At 53.4% G+C, this 23,308-nt stretch overlaps 1 protein-coding gene across 9 annotated transcripts; it reads left to right on the forward strand.

The window, feature by feature from the left end:
• Positions 1-668: 668 nt before the first annotated feature.
• DLG4 (discs large MAGUK scaffold protein 4) lies at positions 669-23,054 on the forward strand. Of its 9 annotated transcripts, none has more exons than XM_036895809.2 (20): positions 673-1,157; positions 8,736-8,900; positions 12,255-12,308; positions 12,447-12,497; positions 12,696-12,820; positions 12,917-13,086; positions 13,187-13,323; positions 13,455-13,599; positions 16,472-16,767; positions 16,878-16,980; positions 17,122-17,236; positions 18,504-18,680; positions 18,974-19,010; positions 19,100-19,127; positions 19,261-19,308; positions 19,390-19,491; positions 19,828-20,000; positions 20,939-21,048; positions 21,556-21,647; positions 21,885-23,054. In XM_036895809.2, exons 1-20 carry the CDS (start codon positions 1,128-1,130, stop codon positions 21,989-21,991), a joined length of 2,265 nt encoding a protein of 754 aa, XP_036751704.1. In that variant the 5' UTR covers positions 673-1,127; the 3' UTR covers positions 21,992-23,054. The 9 variants fall into 9 exon arrangements, 8 of the variants coding, with proteins under 8 accessions (XP_036751704.1, XP_057356944.1, XP_036751710.1 ...); XM_057500961.1 differs by having other exon boundaries at positions 674-1,157; positions 12,438-12,497; positions 21,885-23,051; XM_036895812.2 differs by having other exon boundaries at positions 678-1,157; positions 8,736-8,801; positions 21,885-23,034.
• The last annotated feature ends 254 nt before the right edge of the window (positions 23,055-23,308 follow it).

Here is a 23,308-nt window from a genome sequence, read left to right on the forward strand (position 1 = left end):
TGTAGGGGAGGGTAACTCAGTTCTGTTCTTGTGACAGACATCCTGGATTATTATGAGGCTTCTGTCTCAGAGAGTCAGGTAAGAGGAGTATGGTGGGCCTGACTTCCTGAGGAACTGGGCAGGGCTGGAGGGATGAGCAGAGTATTGCTAATATGAAACAGACTTGGGGCCTGGGGACAAAATCCTGAGTCAGGGGCCCAGAGAAGGCACTACGCCCTGTCCTGTAGCCTCTTCTTGCTTCCCCTTTTTCTTTGCCTGCCCCAGTTAAAGGCCTAAAGCACCCAGGACATAATTACTTTTCAGGTTTCCTCCTGTGAATCCTGAGGGACAAATAGGCCCCCAGGGATTCCCTCCTGCCAGCCCATGCCTCACACCATACCCCCTGCCATGGCCTCTCTGCAGTATTTAAACAACCATAGGTGCTCCCAGCACAACTATGGGTGCTTCCTCCTTTAAGAAATGAAATCCATCCTCATCTCTGCTGCCATTGCTGATGGCTGGCCAGGTCTCCATGTTTACCTCAGGGCCACTTCACCTTCTCTCTCCTTTCCCATTATCCGGGTTCCTGCTAGCACTGAAGGAGTTAACTCTGCCAAGGCACCCCCCCATTCCCGCTCCCTGCTCCCTCCCTCACCCTGCTTCCTCTCTCCTCCTCTCTCCCCTTCCCTCCTCGGCTCCACGGCTCCCTCCGCCGCTGCTGCCTCCGACCCCTCGACCCCACTCCCCCCCCACGGCCTCTAGCCCCTGGCCATTAGGCAAGACCCCCCCTACCCCGGGGCTCCCCCAAATCCAGTTCCCCTCCCCCACCTCAGCTCATGCCCCAGCCACCGAACTCCGGGGCTGCCAGCCCCCTGTGCCCCCGCCCCTCCTGAGAATCGGGGTGTGCTCCCCAAGCCCTCTCCCCTCCATAGGGGACCCCCTTTTAGGGCCCCCTTCCCCTCCCTCCCACGCTCCCCTCCCCTTCCTTTCTCCAACCCCCTCTTTCCCCTCTCACCCCTCCCCCCATCCTGGCCCCCCCTGCAAAAGTGGGGTGCGGAGGGGGGAGGGGTGAGAACCCACGGAGGGGAGGAACGAAACTCCGATGAAGTCAGAGCCCCTTACCCGCTGCCGCGGCCAGGCCCCCCAACATGGACTGTCTCTGTATAGTGACAACCAAGGTAAGCATGTTGGGGGGACTGTCAACTGGGGGTAGGGTATGAGTTTGTAGGGATGGGTGAGGCAGGCCTAATCTGGGGCTGGGGGCCCTGGAGTGAGAGCATCAGATGTATTTTTGGGTCATAATTTAGTTTTGGGGTTCACTTCTGAGAAAATGCTGGGTTTGGCCACAGGTGCCCCCTGGAGTGATCCCTTTGTACCTGTAGATAAATAGAAAATTTGGGTTATTCTGTGGTTTTGGGGGGTATATTGGGCTTGGGGGTTTACCAGTGATGTTAGAGGAAGACTTATTTAAGGAGAAGCTTGGCTCACATGGGAGTCCTGCTTGTGTATGTTAGAAGGTGGACTATATTTGGGGGGGTCCTCTTCTCTCTTGGGGGACAAACTGGGTTCCAGGTGTCTTGTTCAATTTCAGGGAGCTCATGGATTGGGGATAGAAGGTTATTGGTTGCAGAGTGCCTGACTGGCCTGGGGGTGTCAGCTGGCAGGGAAGGGGTGGGCCTTTAAAGGCTATAGAACAAGCATCATCTGGTAGATACATTTGGGGGTGCTCTCAATTTGAGTGAACTGTTAACTTAGGGTTCAATTATATGGAATGGGGATACTTGGGAGTTGTCAGAGGGCTGGGGCCTGACATAGGATCACCTGAGGGAATGGACTAGGTGCGGTTAGGAATTGGGGTACTCCCATGGGACGTAGAAGGTTGCAGCCACTGAGGTTGCCAGCTCCTGAAGAGGAGGATGAAATGTTTTGGGAGACAGGGCATTTGAGGAGGGGGACCAGGTGGGTGGTGCAAAATTTAGGGGTGGCCCAGACAGGTTCCAAGTATCCCCATCTCTGCCCACACTGTATCTACAGTCCTGGTGGAAAAAGAGGGAGAAGAGCAGATGGAGGGGAGTGTTCCTGTTACCCCTGACACTTGGGATCAGGTGGGGAGGACACCTGGATTAATGTTACAGGGTGATAAGGACTAGGAGGAGGGCAGGTCTGGCAGCAATGGAAGATCTGGACAGGGGTGTCCTATGGTTGGAGCATGGAAAAGGCAAGAAATCTTGGATGGGGAGTGCAAGCAAGCTCTTGGGATGTAAAATACCTAGGTCTTGGCTGTGAGACTCTGGGATTGGAAAGCTGGATGCCTGGTTTGTGGAGGGAGGCTAGGGCGGGTGGCAGGCAGCTGGGGGTTGGAGGGTGGGACAGGAAGTGGGGGCCGGGGGGGCGGGGTCCGGGTGAGTCACAGGCTGGGGAGGGGGTTATATTTAGTGGGAACTGCAGCTTCTCAGGGGAGGGAGCTGAGGACACACATGTTCCGTGCCACAAACTCACACGTGTGTGTACACATGTGTCATGTAATGTGTGAGCATAGATTGAAGAAACTGGGGGCTGAGGACCTTTAGGTCTGGAGCCCCCACCTCCTCTCCAGGGCTACTTGCTTGTCCTCCTTTCTGTAAGCTTTGGGCTTTCTCCCACGCTGATGCTTTCCCCTTTTTCTGCAGTTTCAGTGGATTTTTGTGCTCAGTTCCTCTGGCTTAGTCTCCTTTAATGTATGATTCTCTGCTTCTCCTGTGTCCTGCCCTTAGCCTGCCCCTTAGCCTAAAGCTCCCTGGCTGTCGTCCTCTGTGTACAGGTGTACACAGAAAGCCCATTGGTATGTGTGGGCTCTGCTCCCGTCACGTGAACATACATATGCAAGCAAGGGTGAGGGGCTTGCCTGTACTGGCAACTATTCTGGGAGGGGGCTTATTCATCTCCCTTCCAGACTCCTACTTCTTTGATGGAGTCCAGGTTGAGCATCCCCGAGGGAAGGAGCCTTGCGAAGAGGAGATCATACATTTGGGGTTTTACAGAAGCGTGAAGACCCAAGCTTGCCACATTCCTGGCCGGAAAACTTGTCTTGGGATGACGGGCACTCCAACTCCCATAAAGCCCTGAGGCACAAGATCCCTCAATGTTAGAGGGTTGCTCCTCGTGGGGCTTGCTGGGAGTTGTGGTTCATTTATCCAGGGCAGCGCAGGGTAGTCCAGGAGGAGCCGGCAGGGGGCACCTGGCACTGGTCCCCCCTGGAATGCTGGGTTGGGTACGGGGTGCTCAGGCTTTGCGGTCGTTGAGCTTCCCAGCTCCGTCTGAGAGCCCTCCATCTTTCTTTCATTGCCTATATTTAGACTCCTGCCGCAGTAATTTAAGGAACATTTATTGAATGTCTACCATGTGTCAGGTCCTGTGCTTTGTACTAACTCTGCCTTTTTAGCTATCACCTATTCTTACTCCGTGCTTGTATCGCTGCCGGTGTCTTTCGGTCTCTCAGCATCCCTTTCTCCCACTCCGCCCCCGTCCCCTCCCTTCTCCCCGCGCTGCTGCCGCGTTGCCATGGTAACCGGCGACGACTGAAGTTGCGTGGCGGACTTGAGGGCCGGGCGAGGGTGGCGGAGGGCGGAACAGAACAAATGGGGGTGGGGGAAAGTGGGGAAAGACCGGGGTTATTTGGCCTGAGACCCGGTGGCGAAGCGGTTAAATCCTCCGGGTGGTCCTTATTGGGCAAAGCTGAGATGCCGGGGCGGGACAGTGTGGCCAACGGCCTTATTCATTGGCCGACGGGGCGTGGCGAGGGGGGACAGTGTGGGCGAGGCCGGGGGAGCGAATGGGCGGTAAGCGGACGGAGGCGTGGTCTCGGAGGTGGGCTGGGTCTAGCTTACTCTATCGAGGGAGTTGGGCAACCCTCGGAAAGGGGCGGGGCTTTAGGGCTGGGTAACCAGACCGAAATGAGGGCGGGGCTGACCCGGCAGGGCGTGGCGTGGTCCCCTCTGCCGAAAGGAGACACGGGTTGAGGGGCTTATAGTCGAAGTAACTGCGGGACGTGAGGGTATTTGGAAAGGGGATCCCGGGGGCTTGGCAACTGACGTCTCAATTCTCCTAAGATGGAGGCCTGTTCAGATTTCATCGGAGCACAACCTCCTACCTCAGATCTAGGTTCCAGGGAGATGGTTGCTAGGCGACAGCAAAGTACTTGATTGCTGCGTTGCCCAGCAACGGGGAAACGGAAAATGGAGGGAAAAAGGAAATGGGGGATGGGAGAGGGTCTTAATGGGCCATAGCGCCTACTGGTGGAAAACTAGGACCTGTGCATTTTCTAGTCTAGAAGGAATTTCAAGTCCAGCCCCTTCCGCGCTAGACCCTTTTCAGGATCCATGCATTCGATCCAGATACGAATCTAGGGCACTGGGGATCATCTCAGGGGCAGCTAATAGATTAGGATAAACGGGAAAACAGGGGGCATAAGCGAGATTTCGGGAAAGTGCGTCGTCTTTGTAACGTGTGGGCATTTTAGAGAAGCCAGAGAAGCATATTTGAGGACACTGCTCACTGGGTTTTAGGAGGTGGAAAGGTGGGCGTTCAATGGGAGAATGTTTGGAAAAGATGCTTTCAAGTTCAGTTTTTTGTTTTTTTTTTTTGAGCAAATGGAAGCTTCTGAAGGGACCTGAGGCAGTTGTTTGGGGTGTACAGGAAGATTTGTGGGTCACTGCAAATTGCAGTCCAGCTCCTATTTTGGTGAATATTTGAGACTTGTGTGTAGAGATGATAGATATATTTGGGAGCAATCTTCCGAAAAACTGGAATTCAGAATTATGGAGGGGATATTGAGATGTAGGGAGGGCAGGCAGAAAAGGCAGTATTGTATGAACTTGGGTTAAGAAGAGGAATAATGAAATATCTCTTAATTTTAGGGTTTGGGAGTAAATTGAAAGGTTGCAGTTGAATTTGGAGGGTCAGCTTTAAGGTATATTAAATACTCCCTGAAATCGGAGTCTGTGAGAGAAAAAATCACTCCCTATGAATGTGGATTTGATCTTATAGGGTCAGCACGATTACCTTTCTCCATAAAATTTTTCCTAATTGCTATTACATTTTTACTATTTGAATTTGGGACTGGTATATTCAAAAATCAAGAGTATGTACCCCAAACGAATATGAGGACTGTGTACTTGAATATTTGCTTAGAGCAAGGACAATATTGACACTGATTTCAAGGTCTCTGTTAGTGGATTGGGGGATAGATATGATTTTGAAAGGGATGATTTTAAGAGTAGATTAATTTGAGGGCACAAGGATCTGCAGATCTTAAACTGTTGCAAAGCATGTCTGGTTATCAGCTGGGGATGGACTGTTGGTTAGAATAGGATATGTCTTGACATGAGGGGAGATGTCCACATTAACAATCTTTGGGGAAGTAGGGGGAGGGCGTTGTGAGAGGCAGTTTAGATCCTTTGGGGGTCCTTCTGAAGTGAGAAGTGCGGCTTCCTTCCCTGCACCCTGGGTGTCCAGTAGTGAGAAGGGTCCAGTAGTGAGAAGGGTCCAGTGCGGTCTGGAATAGTTAGGGGCCTGGTGATTATAGGGGTGGGAGATTAGGTGGATAAATTGGTAAATTTTAGGAGTGTCTCTCTATTCGTAGAAGTGTTGTAAAAGGAATATATCGTGGAGGATGCAGTCTACCGAGAAAAGCTGGAACCAGTGAAGTTGATGGCTAAGAGGGTCTCCCCTCACCCCCTCTCCCATCGTGACGCTCTCCCGCACTGCGCAGGCGCCGTCCCCCCCCACCTCCGGCCGCAGCCTCCAGTCGCTGCTGCCGCCGCAGCCCCCGCCCCTCTGCCCCTCCCCCCCCAATCCCGGGACCCTTGCTCTCCCACCCCCTCCCCTGAGTCCACCTCCCCTTCTCCATGTCGGCTCGGAACAGATTCGCCTCCATGTGCCTCTGCGTGGTACGTGCCGCGGTACGGGCTCCGGCCCCGCTCCCTTCTTCTCGGACCCCCAAATCTCAGGGTGTAAGCTTCAAGTGCTGTCGCTCTTCCTTCTGCTTGGCGCGGGGTCTCTGGGTTGCAGTGTTTTGCGGAGAGACGCAGCGGGTCGTCCCTCATCATCATCCACTTTCATTCACACCCCTCTATTTTGGGGGTGCAAGCCTCGGTTCCAGGTCATTCTGTGCAAATGAGGCTCCGGGAATGAGGGGGCCAAGAGGGAAGGATCAACAGTGTCTCCCAGGCCCTTGCTTGTTTTATGCCCTAATATATTGGGGTTCATACTTGGTCCCAATAGCATCTGTGCTGTCGTGTTCCCGGCCCTGAGTCCCAGTAGGGTAAAATAAGGGATATTCCTTTCCTAACTATCCTGCTTTAGTTGTCCTGTAATCTGGGACTGAGGTGCTGACCCTGGCCCCTACCTCCCAGTTTGCAATTTCAGAATCACTGTCTTCGACCCTTTACCCCTCCAGACGCATTTCCTTTTTTTTTTTTTTACCCCTTCCTACATGTACTTCGCAATTTCCAGGGACCGAACATAGGCCGTAACCTCCTTCAGTCACATTCTGGGAACTTTGGTATCCTTCCTTTCCTTGTTCCCCATCTCCCTCACATTGTCTCCCATTCCAGAGGGGCCTTTTCCTCAGTCCAGAGACACACGCTCCTGTGGGGGTGGGGCAGGGAAAGGTGCCTGCTGTTTCACTGTGATGAAGATTTACCTTCGTTTGTTCTCTAGAATAAACAATGAAATGTCCTTTTCCATGCTTCCATTTTCTTTATGTGCACCCTGACATTTGTTTCTTCATCAGATTCAGAAACTCTCTGTGAGGTGGAGTGAAGATGGAGGGGCACTGGGCTCAAATCCTCCCCCAGACTCCAAAACTCTTGGCCCTGCCTCACTTACCACGCAGGGAATTGGGGCTTGTAAAGTTAGAGAGGAGAGCTGCTTGCTCTCCTTCTCCCTGGACACCCCAGTTCTGGGGCACTGTCCCTTGGCTCTTGCACTGTCCAGGCTGAAGACCACCTTTTCAGGATGTGGAGTGAACAGCGCTCTTTCAGTTCATTTAATTCTGTTACCCAAGATGGCCCCAGCCTTTGAGCAGGGGCTTTGTAGTTTATATTCCCCCTGCCTTTCCTTCTCTACTTTTTGAGCCTGTGGTATTGAAACCCGGAGCTCAGGGTTCTCACTTCAAGTCGGTGAGCCAGCAAGTAAATAGAGTGAATCTTGATGAGCCCTTATTTTCTTTCTCTAAGGCTCTTCAACTATATCCAGGTGCTTCTTGATCTTAGGTGTCTCTGTCTTGGGTTTGAGAGTCTTGTTGCCAGTACCATTTCCCTCCTTCTGTTCTCTTACTGTACCCTTAGCTACACAGCCAAAGTTGGGTTACATCCTCAGCCTTGGTTTATCATACTCACAATTTTCAGAATCATACTCTAGTATCAGGCATTGATTTTGATAAGCTTCCCCCAGTTGGATCTTGCAACTGTTGCCCTGGAAATGTTGGGGTATTCTCAGTTTCTCAAACATGTTTTTTGAGAGGGAAATTCTGCCTTCTCTCCCATGTGTACTGGGGAGTGTATTCTGTCTTCTCCAGTTCCTGAGGGAGCCCTCCATATAGTACCTTCCTCCTCCTTCCCTGAGCTGGAGTTTGGGAGAGTCTTCTTCTCTGGGGGCTGGTTCCTGGGGAGGAGAGCAGCCGGAGGAGGGCAGAGGCAGGTGTGGGAAGACCCAGGCAGAGTTGCTGCCCTTCACTGCTGTCCCCAGCTGTCCTCTTCTTCATTCTCTAGCCCCCAGATAATATCATTTACCCATTTCCCTATTAATTTAGAGGCCCTTGAGATGGCAGGTCTTTAGTTGGGAGTCGGGTCATGTTGGGTCTTTCACTTCAAAAGGCCTGAATGAGACCAGGAAATAACTCTGAGTCTCAGCACTCTGCCCTCTTCCTCAGTCAGTGAACCTGGGACCCGGCACCTGTTCCTGCCCCTGTTCGGAGCCCTGCTGCCTCTAGTCTTCCCACATCCTTCCACATCCCTTTCCAGTATCTTGGATTAGCTGACTGGGCTGGACTGTAGGGTGGGGCTAGACTCTGGGGCTCCTTTGCTGACTCCTTGGGAACTCAGGAAGAGCTGGTGGGGTTTAGCTTTGTCCTGTCTGCGGAGCTGATAAGTACTTGCTAGCTGAAGGGCCTGACTGGGGTCCCTGCCTCGGGCACTCAAAGTGCTGGAGAGCCAGCTCAGGAGGTGGAGGCAGCTGTGGGGAGACTGAGGCAATGAGGGTTAGGGGGATGGAATGCAGAGTGCGAGCAGTGACTGGATATGGAGGAGGGAGGTCACAGTATGGGTGTGGGATTAAGGTAATGAGGGAATGGGGAGATGAGGGAAGCAAACAAGTTGGGGATGGGTACAGAGAAGGGGGTACAAGTGTCAGGCTGGGACTATGAGAGAATGGAGGATTTCAAGATGAAGGCCTGGGGAAAAGGGTGAGGAAACTGCCGCCAGAGGAGAGGTGTGTGCGTAGAAGGCCCCTGTCCTAGGATGTGGTGAGGAGGAGTAGGTGGTGTAGCTGGGACTTGGGAAGAGACAGAGGTGCTGGACGTCTTGGAGGGAGAGGGGTTGTGGAGAAGGTGGGGAGAGGGGAACCAACGGGCTGAAGGAGAGGGAGGGGAGGAACCGGTCAGGCCCCAGGGCCTTGCGCACTGCACTGGCTGGAGGAAGAGGAGGCAGCGGCCCACCAGCAGCCTGGAGCCCGAGGCACTGGGCTAGCCCCAGTGACGCCTCCGTCCCTATCCCCAGAAATACCGCTACCAAGATGAAGACACGCCCCCTCTGGAGCACAGCCCGGCCCACCTCCCCAACCAGGTAAACGCCCCCGAACTGGTGCACGCGGCAGAGAGGAACTTGTCCCACCTCAAGGCCGTCCACGGGGTCGTGGGCCACGCCCACCTCTCACCCCTCAAGGTAGGCGACTCAGGCGGGTCCCTCCCGAGTGTGGCCCTCGGAGCCTCGGAGCTACAACCACCTCCAAGGGCCGGTAGGGCGCGAGCCGTAGGTGGGGGGAGGCTGGGAGTGGGGTGCTGGGGCTTGGGCTCCTGGGCCCTGGGGGAGAGGGCGTTTGGAGGGCTGGAAACACCTTGTTGTCCTACAGGAGAAACAGAGGCCAGGCAAGTGGGAGTGGGAGTAGAGCTTAAAGCTGGGATGTGTGTGTGTGTGTGTGTGTACCCCCACGCGTGTACGTGAGCGACCTCCGACCCTGTGTTGAGATGTGCTCATTCCCCCAAGATACTCCCCGCGCCTGGGTGCTCTTCATTCCTGCAGTTCCGCCCCCACCCCCACCTTTTCGTTTTCTGTGTCCAGAGCTCTGTTCTGAACTCCTGCTGCCCTCATTTAGACTCGTCCCTTCTCTGTCTCTTACCCCCACTTCCAGCCTCTGGGCCAGGCTCTCCCTGTCCCTGAGGTTCCAGCCCTTTCCATCGGTCTAGCCAGAGACTTCCAGTCGTGGGCCTTTCTGCCTCCCTCCCCAGCCCCAGCCTTTGCTCCCCTTCTGTGCTCCCTCCCCTCGCTGCCTTTCCCTCCCTGCTAGCTGGCTGGCTGGCTGGTTCTTGATGCTGTCTCTCTCTTCCTCCCACGCACTCTCCTTTTCCCTCGCCCTGATCCCCAGCACAGGCCCTCTGGGGCTGATCAGTCCTTTTCCTTGGGCAGCCAGATCTCCTCTCCCAGTTACCTCCTTCCCTGTTCACTTCTCTCCTTTCCTCCCAAACCTTCTCTCTCTCATCCTCTTAGGCTCTCACCTGCACTTGTAACTTCTTCCTGTCCCTCCTCTGCCCCCCCCATTATTATTCACACTACTCATTTCCCCTTCTCCTTCTCTATGCTCAAAGTATGCTTTCCCTTCTCCAGTCCTTGGAAAGGCCTTGTTTCTGAGACCTTCCATGCTCCAGGCCACTTTCCATCTTCTTCCCCGGTCAGTCTTCTCTTCTGGGGGCACAGGATGGGGAGGAGTGGAGACACCAGGCAAGCTGTGAGATTGAGGGGAACCCTGTGGGGTCAGGGGTGGTATTCCAGAATCCTGTGGGATGCCCTGGGAATGAGCAGGGGTTTCTGAACCTAGGGGCAGGGAGTCAGTGAGTAGCAGCAGCAGGATCGGGGTGAGAATGAGGTGGCAGGAGGGGGATGGAGTGGAACGGAAGGATGTTCTCTGGCAGGTAGCAAAACAGCCAACAAACAGGTACTGAGCCCTGCTGGGGTCTGATGGGGATGATACTGAGTTCGGGGCAGCAGGCTGAGCTGACTGAGAGGAAGGAGAGTCAGGCTCTGGAGGTGAGGAGACCGTGCAGAGTATTCCTGGGAAGGAGTGAAGGAAGGAAGATGAGAGGGGCTTTTGGCTAGATGAGGCCATTAAGGGGAGGAGGACGATGAGAGAGGGGAGGCTTGAGATGTGGTAGTGAGGACAGTGCTAGGGAGTATTGGAATCAAGGCTCAGGAAGCAGAGGCAAGTAGAAGGAGAGAATACTGGAGATTGAAAGCAAGGGTGGAGGTCTCAGGACAAGGCCTGAGCTGCAGGATAGGAGAAGCCTGTTTTTAGAGGAGATGGGAATAGGTTAAGAATGAAAGATTGTAATTTGGGGATAGACTCTTGAGGGTTTGAAGATGGGGTAAGGAGGAGTGGTGCTAATATTTCTGGGGAATCAAATTAGGATGGAGGATAAGGGCAGGAGACGGATGAGGGAGGAGGCTGGAGGGTCAGTTGAGGACAGAGAAGCGGGTGGAACATGGAGGCTGGGGCTGGAAGATGTGGGGCAGGTATAGATGGAGGATGTGGGGTGGGGTAGACAGAGGGATGGGCAGCAGATAAAGGTAATTGTGGTTGAAGGATGGGACCTGGGGAAGGAGGTTCTCGAATAAGGATGGGGATAGGGATTGAGGAGAGGCTATGGGATGGAGGAGGGACCTGTGAATGAGATTTTGGCAGTCAGTGGCTCTTGGTTGGACAAACAGCATTTGCTGAGATTGGAAGGGTTGGAGGATGGTGTTAATAGGTTTATGGGTATGAAATCTATTATAGAACTTGAAAATGGTTATGTGTGGTATTCAGAAATAGCAGTAGGAGAGAGGAGGGACCCCTTTGGAGGGGGAGATGAGAAGTCTGGGGAATCTGTAAAGAGTGTCTCACGGTAGGCTCCAAATTCTTGTTTAAGGAGGAGATAGGTTGGGAACTCTGGAGGCTTTGGCCGCCTCCCCCATTGCCATAGAGATGTGGCTTCGGTTGCCCTGGCAATTGGGGAAGCCCCTAGGACTGGCCTAAAGCAGAACACGCCCCGGAGCCTAGAGACCCTGCCTCCTCCAGGCGACTGACGTCAGGGACCTGGGCACGCCTCACTTTAACCCCTCCCTGAATGAAATGGAGTGAGGGGGAGTAGATGAGAAGATAGGACCCGGATGTCTTTCACCACTCCCCCTTCCTGACGTCCTTTGCAGGGCCTAGGGTGAGGGGCGTAGGAGAGGGAGGAAGGGAGGTTATTAACGGATGCGCTGCGCGCACACCTATCCAGCCGGGATTTCTCGCCGCCTGTCTAACGGGAGGCGGGTCCTAGCGCAGGATAGGCGGGGTTAGCGGATCCCCTCTACGTTCGGGAGTGTGTTTGCCCCCGGGCCACGCCCCATATCCTCCCTCCCGTTGTCCTGACGACGGGGCCTCTAGGAGGTGGGTCTCCCCAGGTCTTGGTATAGATGCCGTTGCTAGGCAACAGGGTTCCTAGGGGAAGGGGTGAATTGGATGGCGGGTGGGTGAGAGGACTGAGGGACCCAGGATGTAGGGCAAATGTGTGTGAAGGTGAGGGGCAAATTTTAGGGAAGGTTATGAAGGCATCTGGGTGTCTGTGGGTGGCTAGGGACAGGGATGGAGGCAGGGCCCGGTGGACCTAAGAATTAGAGTGTATGTGTGTAGCACATAAGGCATGTCACACCCTGTGGTGTTACATCCGGTGAGAAGTTCCCCCCGCAGCTCCCCCTCTCCCCCCCACCTCTCCCGTGCCTGTCCCACCATCTGCTGTTCCCTTGCCTGGTTGTCGCTCCCATCCAGCTTTTCAAGGCGCCTCCGAACACATGTGGGGAGCCTGAGCTGGGCACTTAGGTCCATGCACGTGTGCATGTGTGTGTATGCAATGTGGCTTGAGGCTGGATCCTTGAGGGGCTCTGAGAGAGGCCTTAGTTAAGAGACTGAAAGAGTAGCCAGGCTGGTGGGACGCTTGGTTGCCTGCTTCCTTTTGAGCCAAGGCGCAGGCAGCTTTTCATCTCCTTTTTCCCCCCTCACAGGCCAATTCTCCTCCTGTGATTGTCAACACAGACACCCTAGAAGCCCCGGGATATGTGAGTTGTTTAGATTTTGGGGCCATTACAGAAGGAAGGAGGGAGAAAGGGAGGTCTCAGCCGAAGGGTAAGGGCAGGTCTCAGGTAGGAGTGTCTATCTCACTGTTTTTGTGTTTCTGGCCCGTGTTGGAGTTGCAGGTGAACGGGACGGAGGGGGAAATGGAATACGAGGAGATCACATTGGAAAGGGTGAGCCGGCTCCTCCTTCATCTGAGCACCCCCTAGCTCCCCGTATGTGCTTCTCTCTGTGCTCATGTTTTCTAAGGTGTTAGCATCTTAACCCCGTCCCTTCTTGCTCTGGTCACAGCCCCACAACCCATTCCCCTTCCCACTTGCCAAGAGTGGGCTGTGAGAGGAGCTGACGTTCTTCCCCACCCTTCTGCCCAGGGTAACTCAGGTCTGGGCTTCAGCATCGCAGGTGGCACTGATAACCCACACATCGGTGACGACCCATCTATTTTCATCACCAAGATCATTCCTGGTGGGGCTGCGGCCCAGGACGGCCGCCTCAGGTGGGGAGAAGAGAAGGGTTAGGATGCTGGTTCCCTTAAAAGGGGGGGCCAAGGCAGTAGGGAACTCTTGGCTCAGGCCCACCTTACTGCCCCCAGGGTCAACGATAGCATCTTGTTTGTAAATGAAGTGGATGTGCGGGAGGTGACCCATTCAGCTGCAGTGGAGGCCCTCAAAGAGGCAGGCTCCATTGTCCGACTCTACGTCATGCGCAGGAAGCCCCCGGCTGAGAAGCTCATGGAGATCAAGCTCATCAAGGGACCTAAAGGTAGTAACTCATTATGTCCACTCATATCCTAACTGTCCCTTGCCCCAAGGACTGCTTCCCAGACATCTGGGCACCCGCCTCTGTCCTCTTGTCCATCCAGGTCTTGGCTTCAGCATTGCAGGGGGTGTGGGGAACCAGCACATCCCTGGAGATAATAGCATCTATGTAACAAAGATCATCGAAGGGGGTGCCGCCCACAAGGATGGGAGGTTGCAGATTGGAGACAAGATCTTGGCGGTGAGGATTCCCCCATCACTTTTCGAGCCCACCCTTGGGTCTTGCCCAGGATTCCTTATCACATCACCCCCAGTGTGTCTGTCTTGGGGCTATTTCTGGCTCTGTCTGAGCTCTGCTTCCCTTGGCCCCAGGTCAACAGTGTGGGGCTGGAGGACGTCATGCATGAGGATGCCGTGGCAGCCCTGAAGAACACGTATGATGTTGTCTACCTAAAGGTGGCCAAGCCCAGCAATGCCTACCTGAGTGACAGCTATGCTCCCCCAGACATCACAACCTGTGAGAGCCGTCCAAACCCCAAAGCTCCCCATGACCCATCCTGGTTACCCCCATGATCCCCAGTGACTATGCCTCTTCAGATATTCCCCGTGAAATAGCCACAATCTCTGTGTCTCCTGTGGTTGGAGACTAGATGAAAAACCATAGAAGAGTGGGAAAAGATCATCAACAGTCTCTCCCCAGGAAGGTACCAGGCCCAGATGGTCTGATAGCTAATTTTATAAAATCTTCAAAAAGCAGATAATTCTTAAACTCTTTCTGAGGATAGGAAAAGATCAAAAGCTTCACATTTCCCTTTATAAGGGAAGGTCAAAGGTCACAAAGATTATGTAAAAGAAGCAAAGTATAGGCCAGTTTTGCTTCTGAATAGAAATGCGAACATTTATAACATGGTAGCAAGCCAAACACAGCAGCATGTTAAGGGAATAACACTGTCACAAAATGGGGTGTGTTTCAGAAAACTGAAGCTGTTTTCATATTGGGAAACCTCTTAAGATGAATAACTGTATTACCAAATTAAGGGAAAAAATTTTAAGATCCTTTCAGGTAGGTGTGGGAAAGGCATTTGGTGAAATTCAGCATCTGTTTCCAGAGGAAAACTTAGTAAACTAGGAACAGAGGAATTTTCCTTAACATGATGAAGAGTAGTTACCAGAAACCAACAAGGAACATTTCCTAATGATAAAATCCTAGCAGTGCATCCATGAACTTAGGACCTAGGCAAGGATCGTGTTATTGCTGCTGTGATTCCGCATCTCTGTAGAGTGGGGGTGCTGCTCATTGTTGGTACTGTTCTCATTTTTGGACTCGATAATTCTTTGTTGTGGGGGGTGGTTCTGTGTATTGTAGATTGTTTACCAGCATCGCTGGCTTCTATATATCAGATGACAGTGGCACCTCTCCCCACCAGAATGTCTTCGTAGACAAACCAAAAATGTCTTTGTAGACACTGCCAAAGGGCCCCTGGGAGGCAAAGTTACCCTGATTGAGAAGCACTGCTTTAGATTTCAGGCAAAATAATCAATAGCTGTTACATTTGAAAAGGGAGAAATAAATGTATCCTTATTTGATATTCTTATAAATTACACTGTTTTCCATCTAGACTAAAATCTCTGTGAAGTAACTGCAAAACTTAAAAACAATATGAACAGTCAAGAATGTGTCCATATGAAAGATAAATAAGAATCAGTAACTTCTCAGGAATAAGAAACGTAATGCATAAAAAGAATCCTTCTGCTGTTGAAGAAAAGTCTGTAAAATTCTTAACCTATAAACTTGGCAAGATGTGTAAGGTTTATATGATGGTAATAATAACACTTTATTGAAGGACAAAAAAAAATGAAGAAATGGAGAGTCATACCATGCTTCTAGATGGAAAAACTTAATATGCTAAAAGATCTCAACCCTCTCCAAATTAATCTATACATTATATGCACTCCTAATCAGAATTTTAATGTTTATTTTTTCCCCTGGGAGCTTGGCAGGTTGCTTCTAAAGTTCAACTGGAAAAATAATATTTGGGGAAACAGCTAAGAAATTTTTGGAAAAGAATAATGAGGCCTGACTGCCCCTATGAAATATGAAATCATACCATGAAACCATATTAAAACCACATGGCACCATTTCTAAACACCAAAACCTACCAAAAGGGACCTTGGCTCCTTAGAGAAAGGGCCAGTTCCAGATCTTTGGCAAGAAATGGTGTGTGTGTGGGTTCATAGGGAAGACAGTGTAGCACAGAGAACACAAATAATGACTCTGTGGCATCTTACTACACTGATAGATGGTGACTGCAGAGGGGCGTGGGGGTGGGGGGAAGAAATGTGCTTGTAGCATCTTTCATACTAGGAAGTAAGGAAGATAGCTGAGACTACAGGAGGGGCTCCTATGGCCATTCAAGCGAATCTCAAATATGTTAAAATCGATGAGGTCATAACAATACTGAAGAATAACTGGGTACTTTTGGAGGGTGCTAGGGATCCCATTCATCCTGAAAACTGGCAAATAAAGGGAAAAAGTCAAGCATTTATTCTTTTTCCTGTACAGACTGCACCTCAGAGTAATCACGTAGCTGATGTGGAGAAGTTCTTTTCATAGAACTCCCACTAATAAGTGCTCCTTCCCCCAAAGGTAAAATACCACTATTTTTCAGCCCCCAGTGGGACTATCAACAGAACATCAGAACAGGCAGTGATTGTCAGTGACTGCTAAAACTCTTAGGTGAAAAGCTGATGGGGAGCTTTATAAAGGACGGCTCAGGCTGGCAACACTGGAACCTACGATTACTCTTACCTAAGACAGTAATAGTCTTGTGTCCTGTTGTGATGCAGTAGAACGTATACAGTTGCACCTCTGAGGTATTTGTGCCAAAAAACTGAACTTGAATGTGACTAAGTCTCTAGAACAACTTACCAGTTTACAGGTGATATGGGGTAGAGGCATTGTTAACACGACAGAGGTGCAGGCAGTGGTTTCCCTATTAGAATGTGGGAAATTCTATTAGATGAATGACCTAGTTTTTTCAACAAGTGAATGGCCAAGAGTAAAAAAGAGAGGAATTTTATAGTAAGAGATTGGAGAGAGAGCAATCAACAGAAATACCCCAAATTCTGGTATTAACATTCCCCTTGACTTCAATACCAGGACTTGTAACCTTTAAATTGATTATCCCCTAAAAGAACCAGCCCTTTATACCACCTATGAATTCCTGCCACCCCATCCCCCATTGCCGTGATCTGATGTACTCTTTGCCACCCTAGCATAACTTCCCCTTCACCTGCATCTGGCGCCCTTGGGAGAAGGTGGGGGTGAGGGTGGTGCTGTCGCCCTCCAGGCATTTCCATCTCATCCTTTCTCCCATGTCTTGCCTCAGCTTATTCCCAGCACCTGGACAATGAGATCAGTCACAGCAGCTACTTGGGCACCGACTACCCCACAGCCATGACCCCCACTTCCCCTCGGCGCTACTCCCCAGTGGCCAAGGACCTGCTAGGGGAGGAGGACATTCCCCGAGAACCGAGGCGGATTGTGATCCACCGGGGCTCCACAGGCCTGGGCTTTAACATTGTGGGTGGCGAGGACGGTGAAGGCATCTTCATCTCCTTTATCCTGGCCGGGGGTCCTGCAGACCTCAGCGGGGAGCTGCGGAAGGGCGACCAGATCCTCTCGGTGAGGGCACCAGCCCTTCCCCTGGGTGGAGCCCAGAGCTCTTGGGTAGGGGCTTGGGTAGGCTGGAGCCTGGTTCCCTGCTCCAGAGACTCAGCCTCTCCTCTCTCTAGGTCAATGGTGTTGACCTCCGCAATGCCAGCCACGAGCAGGCTGCCATTGCCCTGAAGAATGCAGGCCAGACAGTCACGATCATCGCTCAGTATAAACCAGAAGGTACCAGGCCTCAAGTTCCCCATCCTGTTGGAGGAGATGGTCCTCAGGACTCTGGCTCTTCAGTTTGTGGCTTCACTGGGGGCAAGGTGGGGTAGCAGTAGGATGGGGCCAGAGCTCAGGGACCACCTTGTCCTTCTTCAGAGTACAGCCGATTCGAGGCCAAGATCCATGACCTTCGGGAACAGCTCATGAACAGCAGCCTGGGCTCAGGGACTGCCTCCCTGCGGAGCAACCCCAAAAGGGGTTTCTATATCAGGTCAGTTGCTTCCTGCTGGGCTCATTTTCATTCTGTGCCCACTTGCTCCCCAGCTATCAATTCCCGTAAACCCTGCCCGGTTCCCACTTCCCCCAGGCCTGACACTCAGCTGCTGTTCATGGGCTCGGCTGCACAGGTTAGCATTTTGAAATACTCCATATCAATTGGAAATCAGCTGCCTCACATATCCCTACAGCCTTCCAGCCCCTGGTCATCCCGGCATTTCCCCTAGGATCCCAGGTTGCCCTCCAATTTGGTAACTCAAAGGTTAATGCCCAGCAGAGCAGGGGATCTCTAGGCTATTTGGAATATTGCCCCAGCATGTATATCCGAGGGGGAAGCCCGAGGGAGCCAAGGGAGGCGGACCACAGCTCCCTGGCTCCCAGATGTAGGCACTGCATCTCTGCCTCTGCCTCCCCGCTGTGTCTCTTGTCATGTCCTCCCTGCTTTGCAGGTGTTTCAGAGCTGTTCGTTCTGGCCTGACTTTTCTCTGGAGGTCCCGACCTGCAGTTCTGGCCACCTTTCTGGACATGTCCACTGGGATGTCTCACAGGCATTGCACACTCAACACATCCCAGTCTGAGCTCATCTTTCTCTCCCACGTGCTCAGTCTCTCTGTCTTGCCAAATCAGTGTTCTCTGTCTCGCTGAATGCATCACCAGTTGCCTTGAACTTGGCTCAGGTTGGAGCCTCCCTCAGCCCTTCCCTCCCTGCTGGGGTCCATTTTGCTCCCAGGGTCAGTCAGTTCTGACTCCTGAGGATGCTGGATGACCCTGGAGTCTCTTCCCATCTTTCTAGTGCCATGGCTCTGCTCTGCATCTTGTCCTGACCCCAAGACAAGACTTATTGTGACTTACTGACAGGAGTTTGGTATTAATAAGGGTAGCCTGGATTGCAAATAATGATCTTTTTTTTTCTTATGGGTTTGAGCAGATTCCAGCTTACCCCTGTGACTGCAACATGCAGGTGTATTGCAGGCTGATCTCAGGAAGGTGTTGTTCTAGATCGTACTCTAGAAATTACACCAAAGCCATAACCTTTCTGATCCCTGACACAGCGTGGACTCAATAACGGTTAATAGTTGTGGTGATTATGAGTTGAGTTTTTGGTCTCCACACAGTTTTGGGGTTCCTCAAAATCCATGGCACCTGGAGGAGAGCCACCAACACTGTGCTTTGGGTAGACCATTGGCCCAGAACCTCCAGGCTGGGCTCAGGGTGGCCAAAGTCCTCAGCCAGGCCCTGATCAATGGCTGCCTGCTCTCCAGGGCCCTGTTTGATTATGACAAGACCAAGGACTGTGGCTTCCTGAGCCAGGCCTTGAGCTTCCGCTTTGGGGATGTGCTGCATGTAATTGATGCCAGCGATGAAGAGTGGTGGCAGGCACGGCGGGTCCACTCTGACAGCGAGACCGATGACATCGGCTTTATCCCCAGCAAGCGGCGGTGAGGCTCCCAGGGCCTGCAGCCCTCCTGCTATAGGCCTCGAAGTTCCAAAGGTCCCCAGGGTGGGCAGCCAACAGGACATGTGTCTGCCCTTGTCTTCTTGTGGGGTCTCTCTGCTGGGCCATCCTGGGCACCAAGACTCCCATGAGCCTTTGGGACAGACATGTCATTTATGAGCACAAGGACCCAAGGGCTGCTAGGACATGGGGTTACCAGTAGGCCTTGGGGGTGGGGGCTCTAGGGCCCCTCACTGAGAATCTCCTGACCCTCCCATCCATTCATGTTTCCTACAGGGTTGAGCGACGGGAGTGGTCAAGGTTAAAGGCCAAGGTAGGTAGAGGAGGTGGTGAGCTTGGGTGGAAGAGTGGGGGCCTCATGGGCTGAACTAACCAGCGACATGGCCTGTGCTTTCTTCCTAGGACTGGGGCTCCAGCTCTGGATCACAGGGTAGGTGGAGTTAGTTTGGGAAATGTGGGGTGAGAAGAGCCCTGAGTGTCTCTTCAGAGCCTCAGGAAGGCAGGCAGCACAGGCCCCGAGTCCCCTGCTTTGGAGTCCCTCACACATTTCCGGTCTCCCCTAGGTCGAGAAGACTCTGTTCTGAGCTATGAGACAGTGACGCAGATGGAAGGTGAGCCTGGCCCCTGGCTTGACCCCCGCCCCTCCTGCTCCCTGGCTCTGTTCTCTGCCTGAGCTGGCTCTCTCTCCTCAGTGCACTATGCTCGCCCCATCATCATCCTTGGGCCCACCAAGGACCGTGCCAACGATGATCTTCTCTCCGAGTTCCCCGACAAATTTGGATCCTGTGTTCCCCGTGAGTGCTGGGGTCTTGCGTGGAGGTGGGAGATAGGGTGGGGCCCCTGGGGGTCAGGGCAGAGCTGCCTGGGCATTGGGGTACAGGGGGTACAGGGATTCTCTGAGAAGGGGTGCTTCCCAGCCACCTTTGTGTTCCACAGTAGCCACTCCAGGCCAGAAACATGGAGGACCCAGGGGGAGCTGGGAGAGGTAGCCCTGTCCCTCCTCGGCCTTGGTTTCCCCAGCAGCCCCCTTCACTGAAGGACCTGAGGGGCACTGCTGGGGGTCGACACAGGCAGGTAATAAGCTGGAGAGACGGCGGTTAGATCTCGGGGGTGGGGTGACTTCCTGGCAGACACAACACGGCCCAAGCGGGAGTACGAGATGGACGGCCGGGATTACCATTTTGTGTCATCCCGGGAGAAAATGGAGAAGGACATTCAGGCGCACAAGTTCATTGAGGCCGGCCAGTACAACAGCCATCTGTACGGAACCAGCGTGCAGTCCGTGCGGGAGGTGGCAGAGCAGGTAGGGCCTGGCGGCACCCTGGCCCTCTTCCTCCCCTCCCCACCCCCATGGCCTCCCCCAGCTCTCTCTAACTCTCTTTCTCTCTGCCTCTTTCCCTGCTGGGTCTTGCCTCCCTCCTCCACCTCCTTCTCCTCCTCTTGGGTGACTCTGCCCCACTGCCTGCTCTCCTGTGCCTGCTCCCCCTTCCTCCTTCCCTCCCTTGCTGCCTGACCCCGAACTCCACACCGCCATCTGTCTCCTCTCCTCCTGTCCCTCCTCTGTGCCCCATTTTCCCTCTCTTCCCTTGGCCCTGCCCTTGGTGGCTTGCCTCCCTCCACTCGGTCCCTCCCTTCTGCCTGGCTCCCCTTTGGCCGTCCCCTCTCCCCTCACCCATTCCTGGGGTCTCCACTCCCCTCTCCTGCTCCTCTGCTACCTTCTTTCCCCTGCTGCCCCCTTCCTGCCCTCTCTCTCCACGGTTCCTTTCTCCATCTGCCTCTCCTCCCTCCCATCTGTCTCTCCTATTCCTTCCATCTGTCTGTCCTCTGTCTGTCCTCCCCTCCCTCCTCCCTCTCTCCTATTTCCTTTCTCCTTTTCCTTTGCTTTCTCACCCCATCTCATTGCCATTCCCACCTGCCTTGCTCACCACTGCTCCTCTTGCCTTGCTCTGCCCTGGTTTTGGGGTCCTCCCCCTTCCCTCCCTTCCCTCCAATCCCCTCCTCCATGCTGGCCTCTTCCCTTGCTCTTCACCTGCCCTTTCCTTTTTCTCTCTTTCACTCTATCTGTCCATACCCCCTTCCCTGCCCTGATCCTCCCTGTCCACATGTCTTTGATGTTCCTTACTTCCCTTTTGGCCAACCTCCATTCCCCACCTTTCCATGTACTGTGTCCTGTCCTGCCACCTCTGTCTGTCCTTTCCTGCCACCTGCTCGTCCCCCTCCACCCACCCTGCCTGCCCCCAGGGGAAGCACTGCATCCTCGATGTCTCGGCCAATGCCGTGCGGCGGCTGCAGGCGGCCCACCTGCACCCTATCGCCATCTTCATCCGCCCCCGCTCCCTGGAGAATGTGCTGTGAGTATGGTCCCAGGGGCCTCCCCTCCACTCCCCTCTCCTGTGGCCCTGGGCCTTGGAAGGCCTTTCCCCCCAGAACCTGGACAGTGGCTCCAGTAGCCGTTGAGGGGGATCTGCACAAAGAGCTAGAACCTGGAGGATGCCGGGAATCCCAGGCTTTTCCCTTGGGCTAGGCAGGACTACAACTCCCAGCAGCCCCTGGGGCACTCACACCTGTGGGGCGAGCCAGGGCCTCCAGGGTTGTTGGGAGTTGGAGTCTGAATCCCTTCACTGGGGCTGAAGGCTGGAAGACTGAGGCTCTGGTGAGGTCTCTGGAGTTGCCACACCCAGTTGGGGTGGGTTGAGGGTCAGTGTGGGTCATCTGTGGCCCTGGAGGACATTGGGAATTGTATTTTTTGCTACATGCTCCAAATAGGAAAATACTCGTTGCAACTTAACTATCCATGTTTGAAAGGGGTAAAAGGCAGGGTAGCCCACCCTCAGGTCTGCGCCTCTTACTCTCCACAGAGAAATCAATAAGCGGATCACAGAGGAGCAAGCCCGCAAAGCCTTCGACAGAGCCACCAAACTGGAGCAGGAATTCACCGAGTGCTTCTCAGGTGAGGCTGCAGTGAGCTTGTTGCCCCCACACGAGGCACCTTTGCTTAGATAAAAAAAAGGTGCTCCTACTGGGTGTGGATGGCTGAGAAAGAGAGGCCGGCTTTGGGTGGGGGCAGTGCTATGGCTCATGGCTGGGAGAGTTAGAAAGAGGTGCCCCTTCTTCTGGGCTGGTGCCACCCCCTCGGCTGGGAGTCCGGCTTCACTATGGCCTCACTCTGTGCTCCACTCCACTCCAGCCATCGTGGAGGGTGACAGCTTTGAGGAGATCTACCACAAGGTGAAGCGTGTCATCGAGGACCTCTCAGGCCCCTACATCTGGGTCCCAGCCCGAGAGAGACTCTGATTCTTGCCCTGGCTTGGCCTGGACTCGCCCTGCCTCCATCACCCGGGCCTTTGGTCTGGACTGAATTGCCCAAGCCCTTCACACCCGCCTGGTCTCCCTCCCACCCCTTCTTATTTATTTCCTTTCTAACTGGATCCAGCCCATTGGAGGGGGGACACTCCTCTGCATGTATCCCCACACCCGAGAACTGGGCTCCTGAACCCCAGGAACCTGGGGTCTGGTGGGGGAGCTGGGCTCTTGGTCCCAAGCCCTTGCTCCTTAGAACCCTAACCCCTGCCCGCCCCCAACGCACAGACAAACCCACCGGGGGCCACCTGCCCTCCCCCATCTTCTCCCACACACATTCCAGAAGTGAGGGCCCCCTCAAGGGACACCCCGCTGCAGGGATGCAGGGCCACAGGCCTCCGCCCTCCCCTGATGCAGGGCCTGGGGTCACCCCTGCCCCTGTCATAACTTCCCATGTCCCTTGATTTCTCATTTATTTTTTCCATTTTTTTTCTTCTCAAAGGTGGTTTTTTGGGGGGATAAGTGGGGGGACTCCATTGTGAGCCCCCTGCCTTCCACATGCCCCCTACCTTTTTTCTTTGCTGGTTTGCATGAGTGGAAGGTCTAACTGTGGCTTTTTTTTTTCTGGGATTTTTTTTTTTTTTTTTTTTTTTGGGAAAGGGGAGGGATGGGTCTAGGGAGTGGGAATGTGGGAGGGGGGTGGGAGGGCAGGGGTTGGGGGTCGGGTGTCTGGGAGCCAGGGGAAGACTGGAAATGCTGCCGCCTTCTGCAATTTATTTATTTTTTCTTTTGAGAGAGTGAAAGGAAGAGACAGATACTTGAAACCTGGTGTGTGGCCTGGTTATTTGGGACCTCGGTGAGGAGGGAAACAGGGTGGGAACGTATGGATGGGTCTGGTAAAGTCAGATCCGTCTTCACACCAACACAGAGAAGATAAAGTTGCTTAAAGGGGTCTTGGAGGGAACCAGAAGTGCGGATCCTGAGTCAGTAGTGAAGAATGGGCCTGGGAAAGGCTGGAGGCTCTGTCCAAAGTCCCTGACAGACCCAGAGAGAGGAGGCTGGAGTTTCCTAGGTCCTCGCAAACAGCCCAGTTCTGATCACTGCCCGGGACTGTCTTGTTCCTGTTGGGCAGCACTACTCCTTCTAAAGCATAATACAGAGGAAAATTTCTTTGTTCATGTTCACAGGTTATGGACAGAGCTGGGCTCTGGCAACGACCTATATAGAAGTTTGCTGATGAGAAATGCTGTGTAAAAAATCTATCCATTGAATTTCCTTATGCCTCATCTTTATAGGAAAGATTTGTAGCAG

Source organism: Manis pentadactyla, chromosome 4 (assembly GCF_030020395.1).
Source record: "Manis pentadactyla isolate mManPen7 chromosome 4, mManPen7.hap1, whole genome shotgun sequence".
Classification (NCBI taxonomy): Eukaryota; Metazoa; Chordata; class Mammalia; order Pholidota; family Manidae; genus Manis; species Manis pentadactyla.

What these genes read in the sequence shown, in the direction of transcription:
- DLG4 (XM_057500961.1), top strand. Translation starts at nt 1,128, where the DNA reads ATGGACTGTCTCTGTATAGTGACAACCAAG. An exon ending in AGGAGATCACATTGGAAAGG is followed by an intron (nt 12,498 to 12,695) that starts GTGAGCCGGCTC and finishes CCTTCTGCCCAG; the next exon opens with GGTAACTCAGGTCTGGGCTT. An exon ending in AAAAGGGGTTTCTATATCAG is followed by an intron (nt 17,237 to 18,503) that starts GTCAGTTGCTTC and finishes CCTGCTCTCCAG; the next exon opens with GGCCCTGTTTGATTATGACA.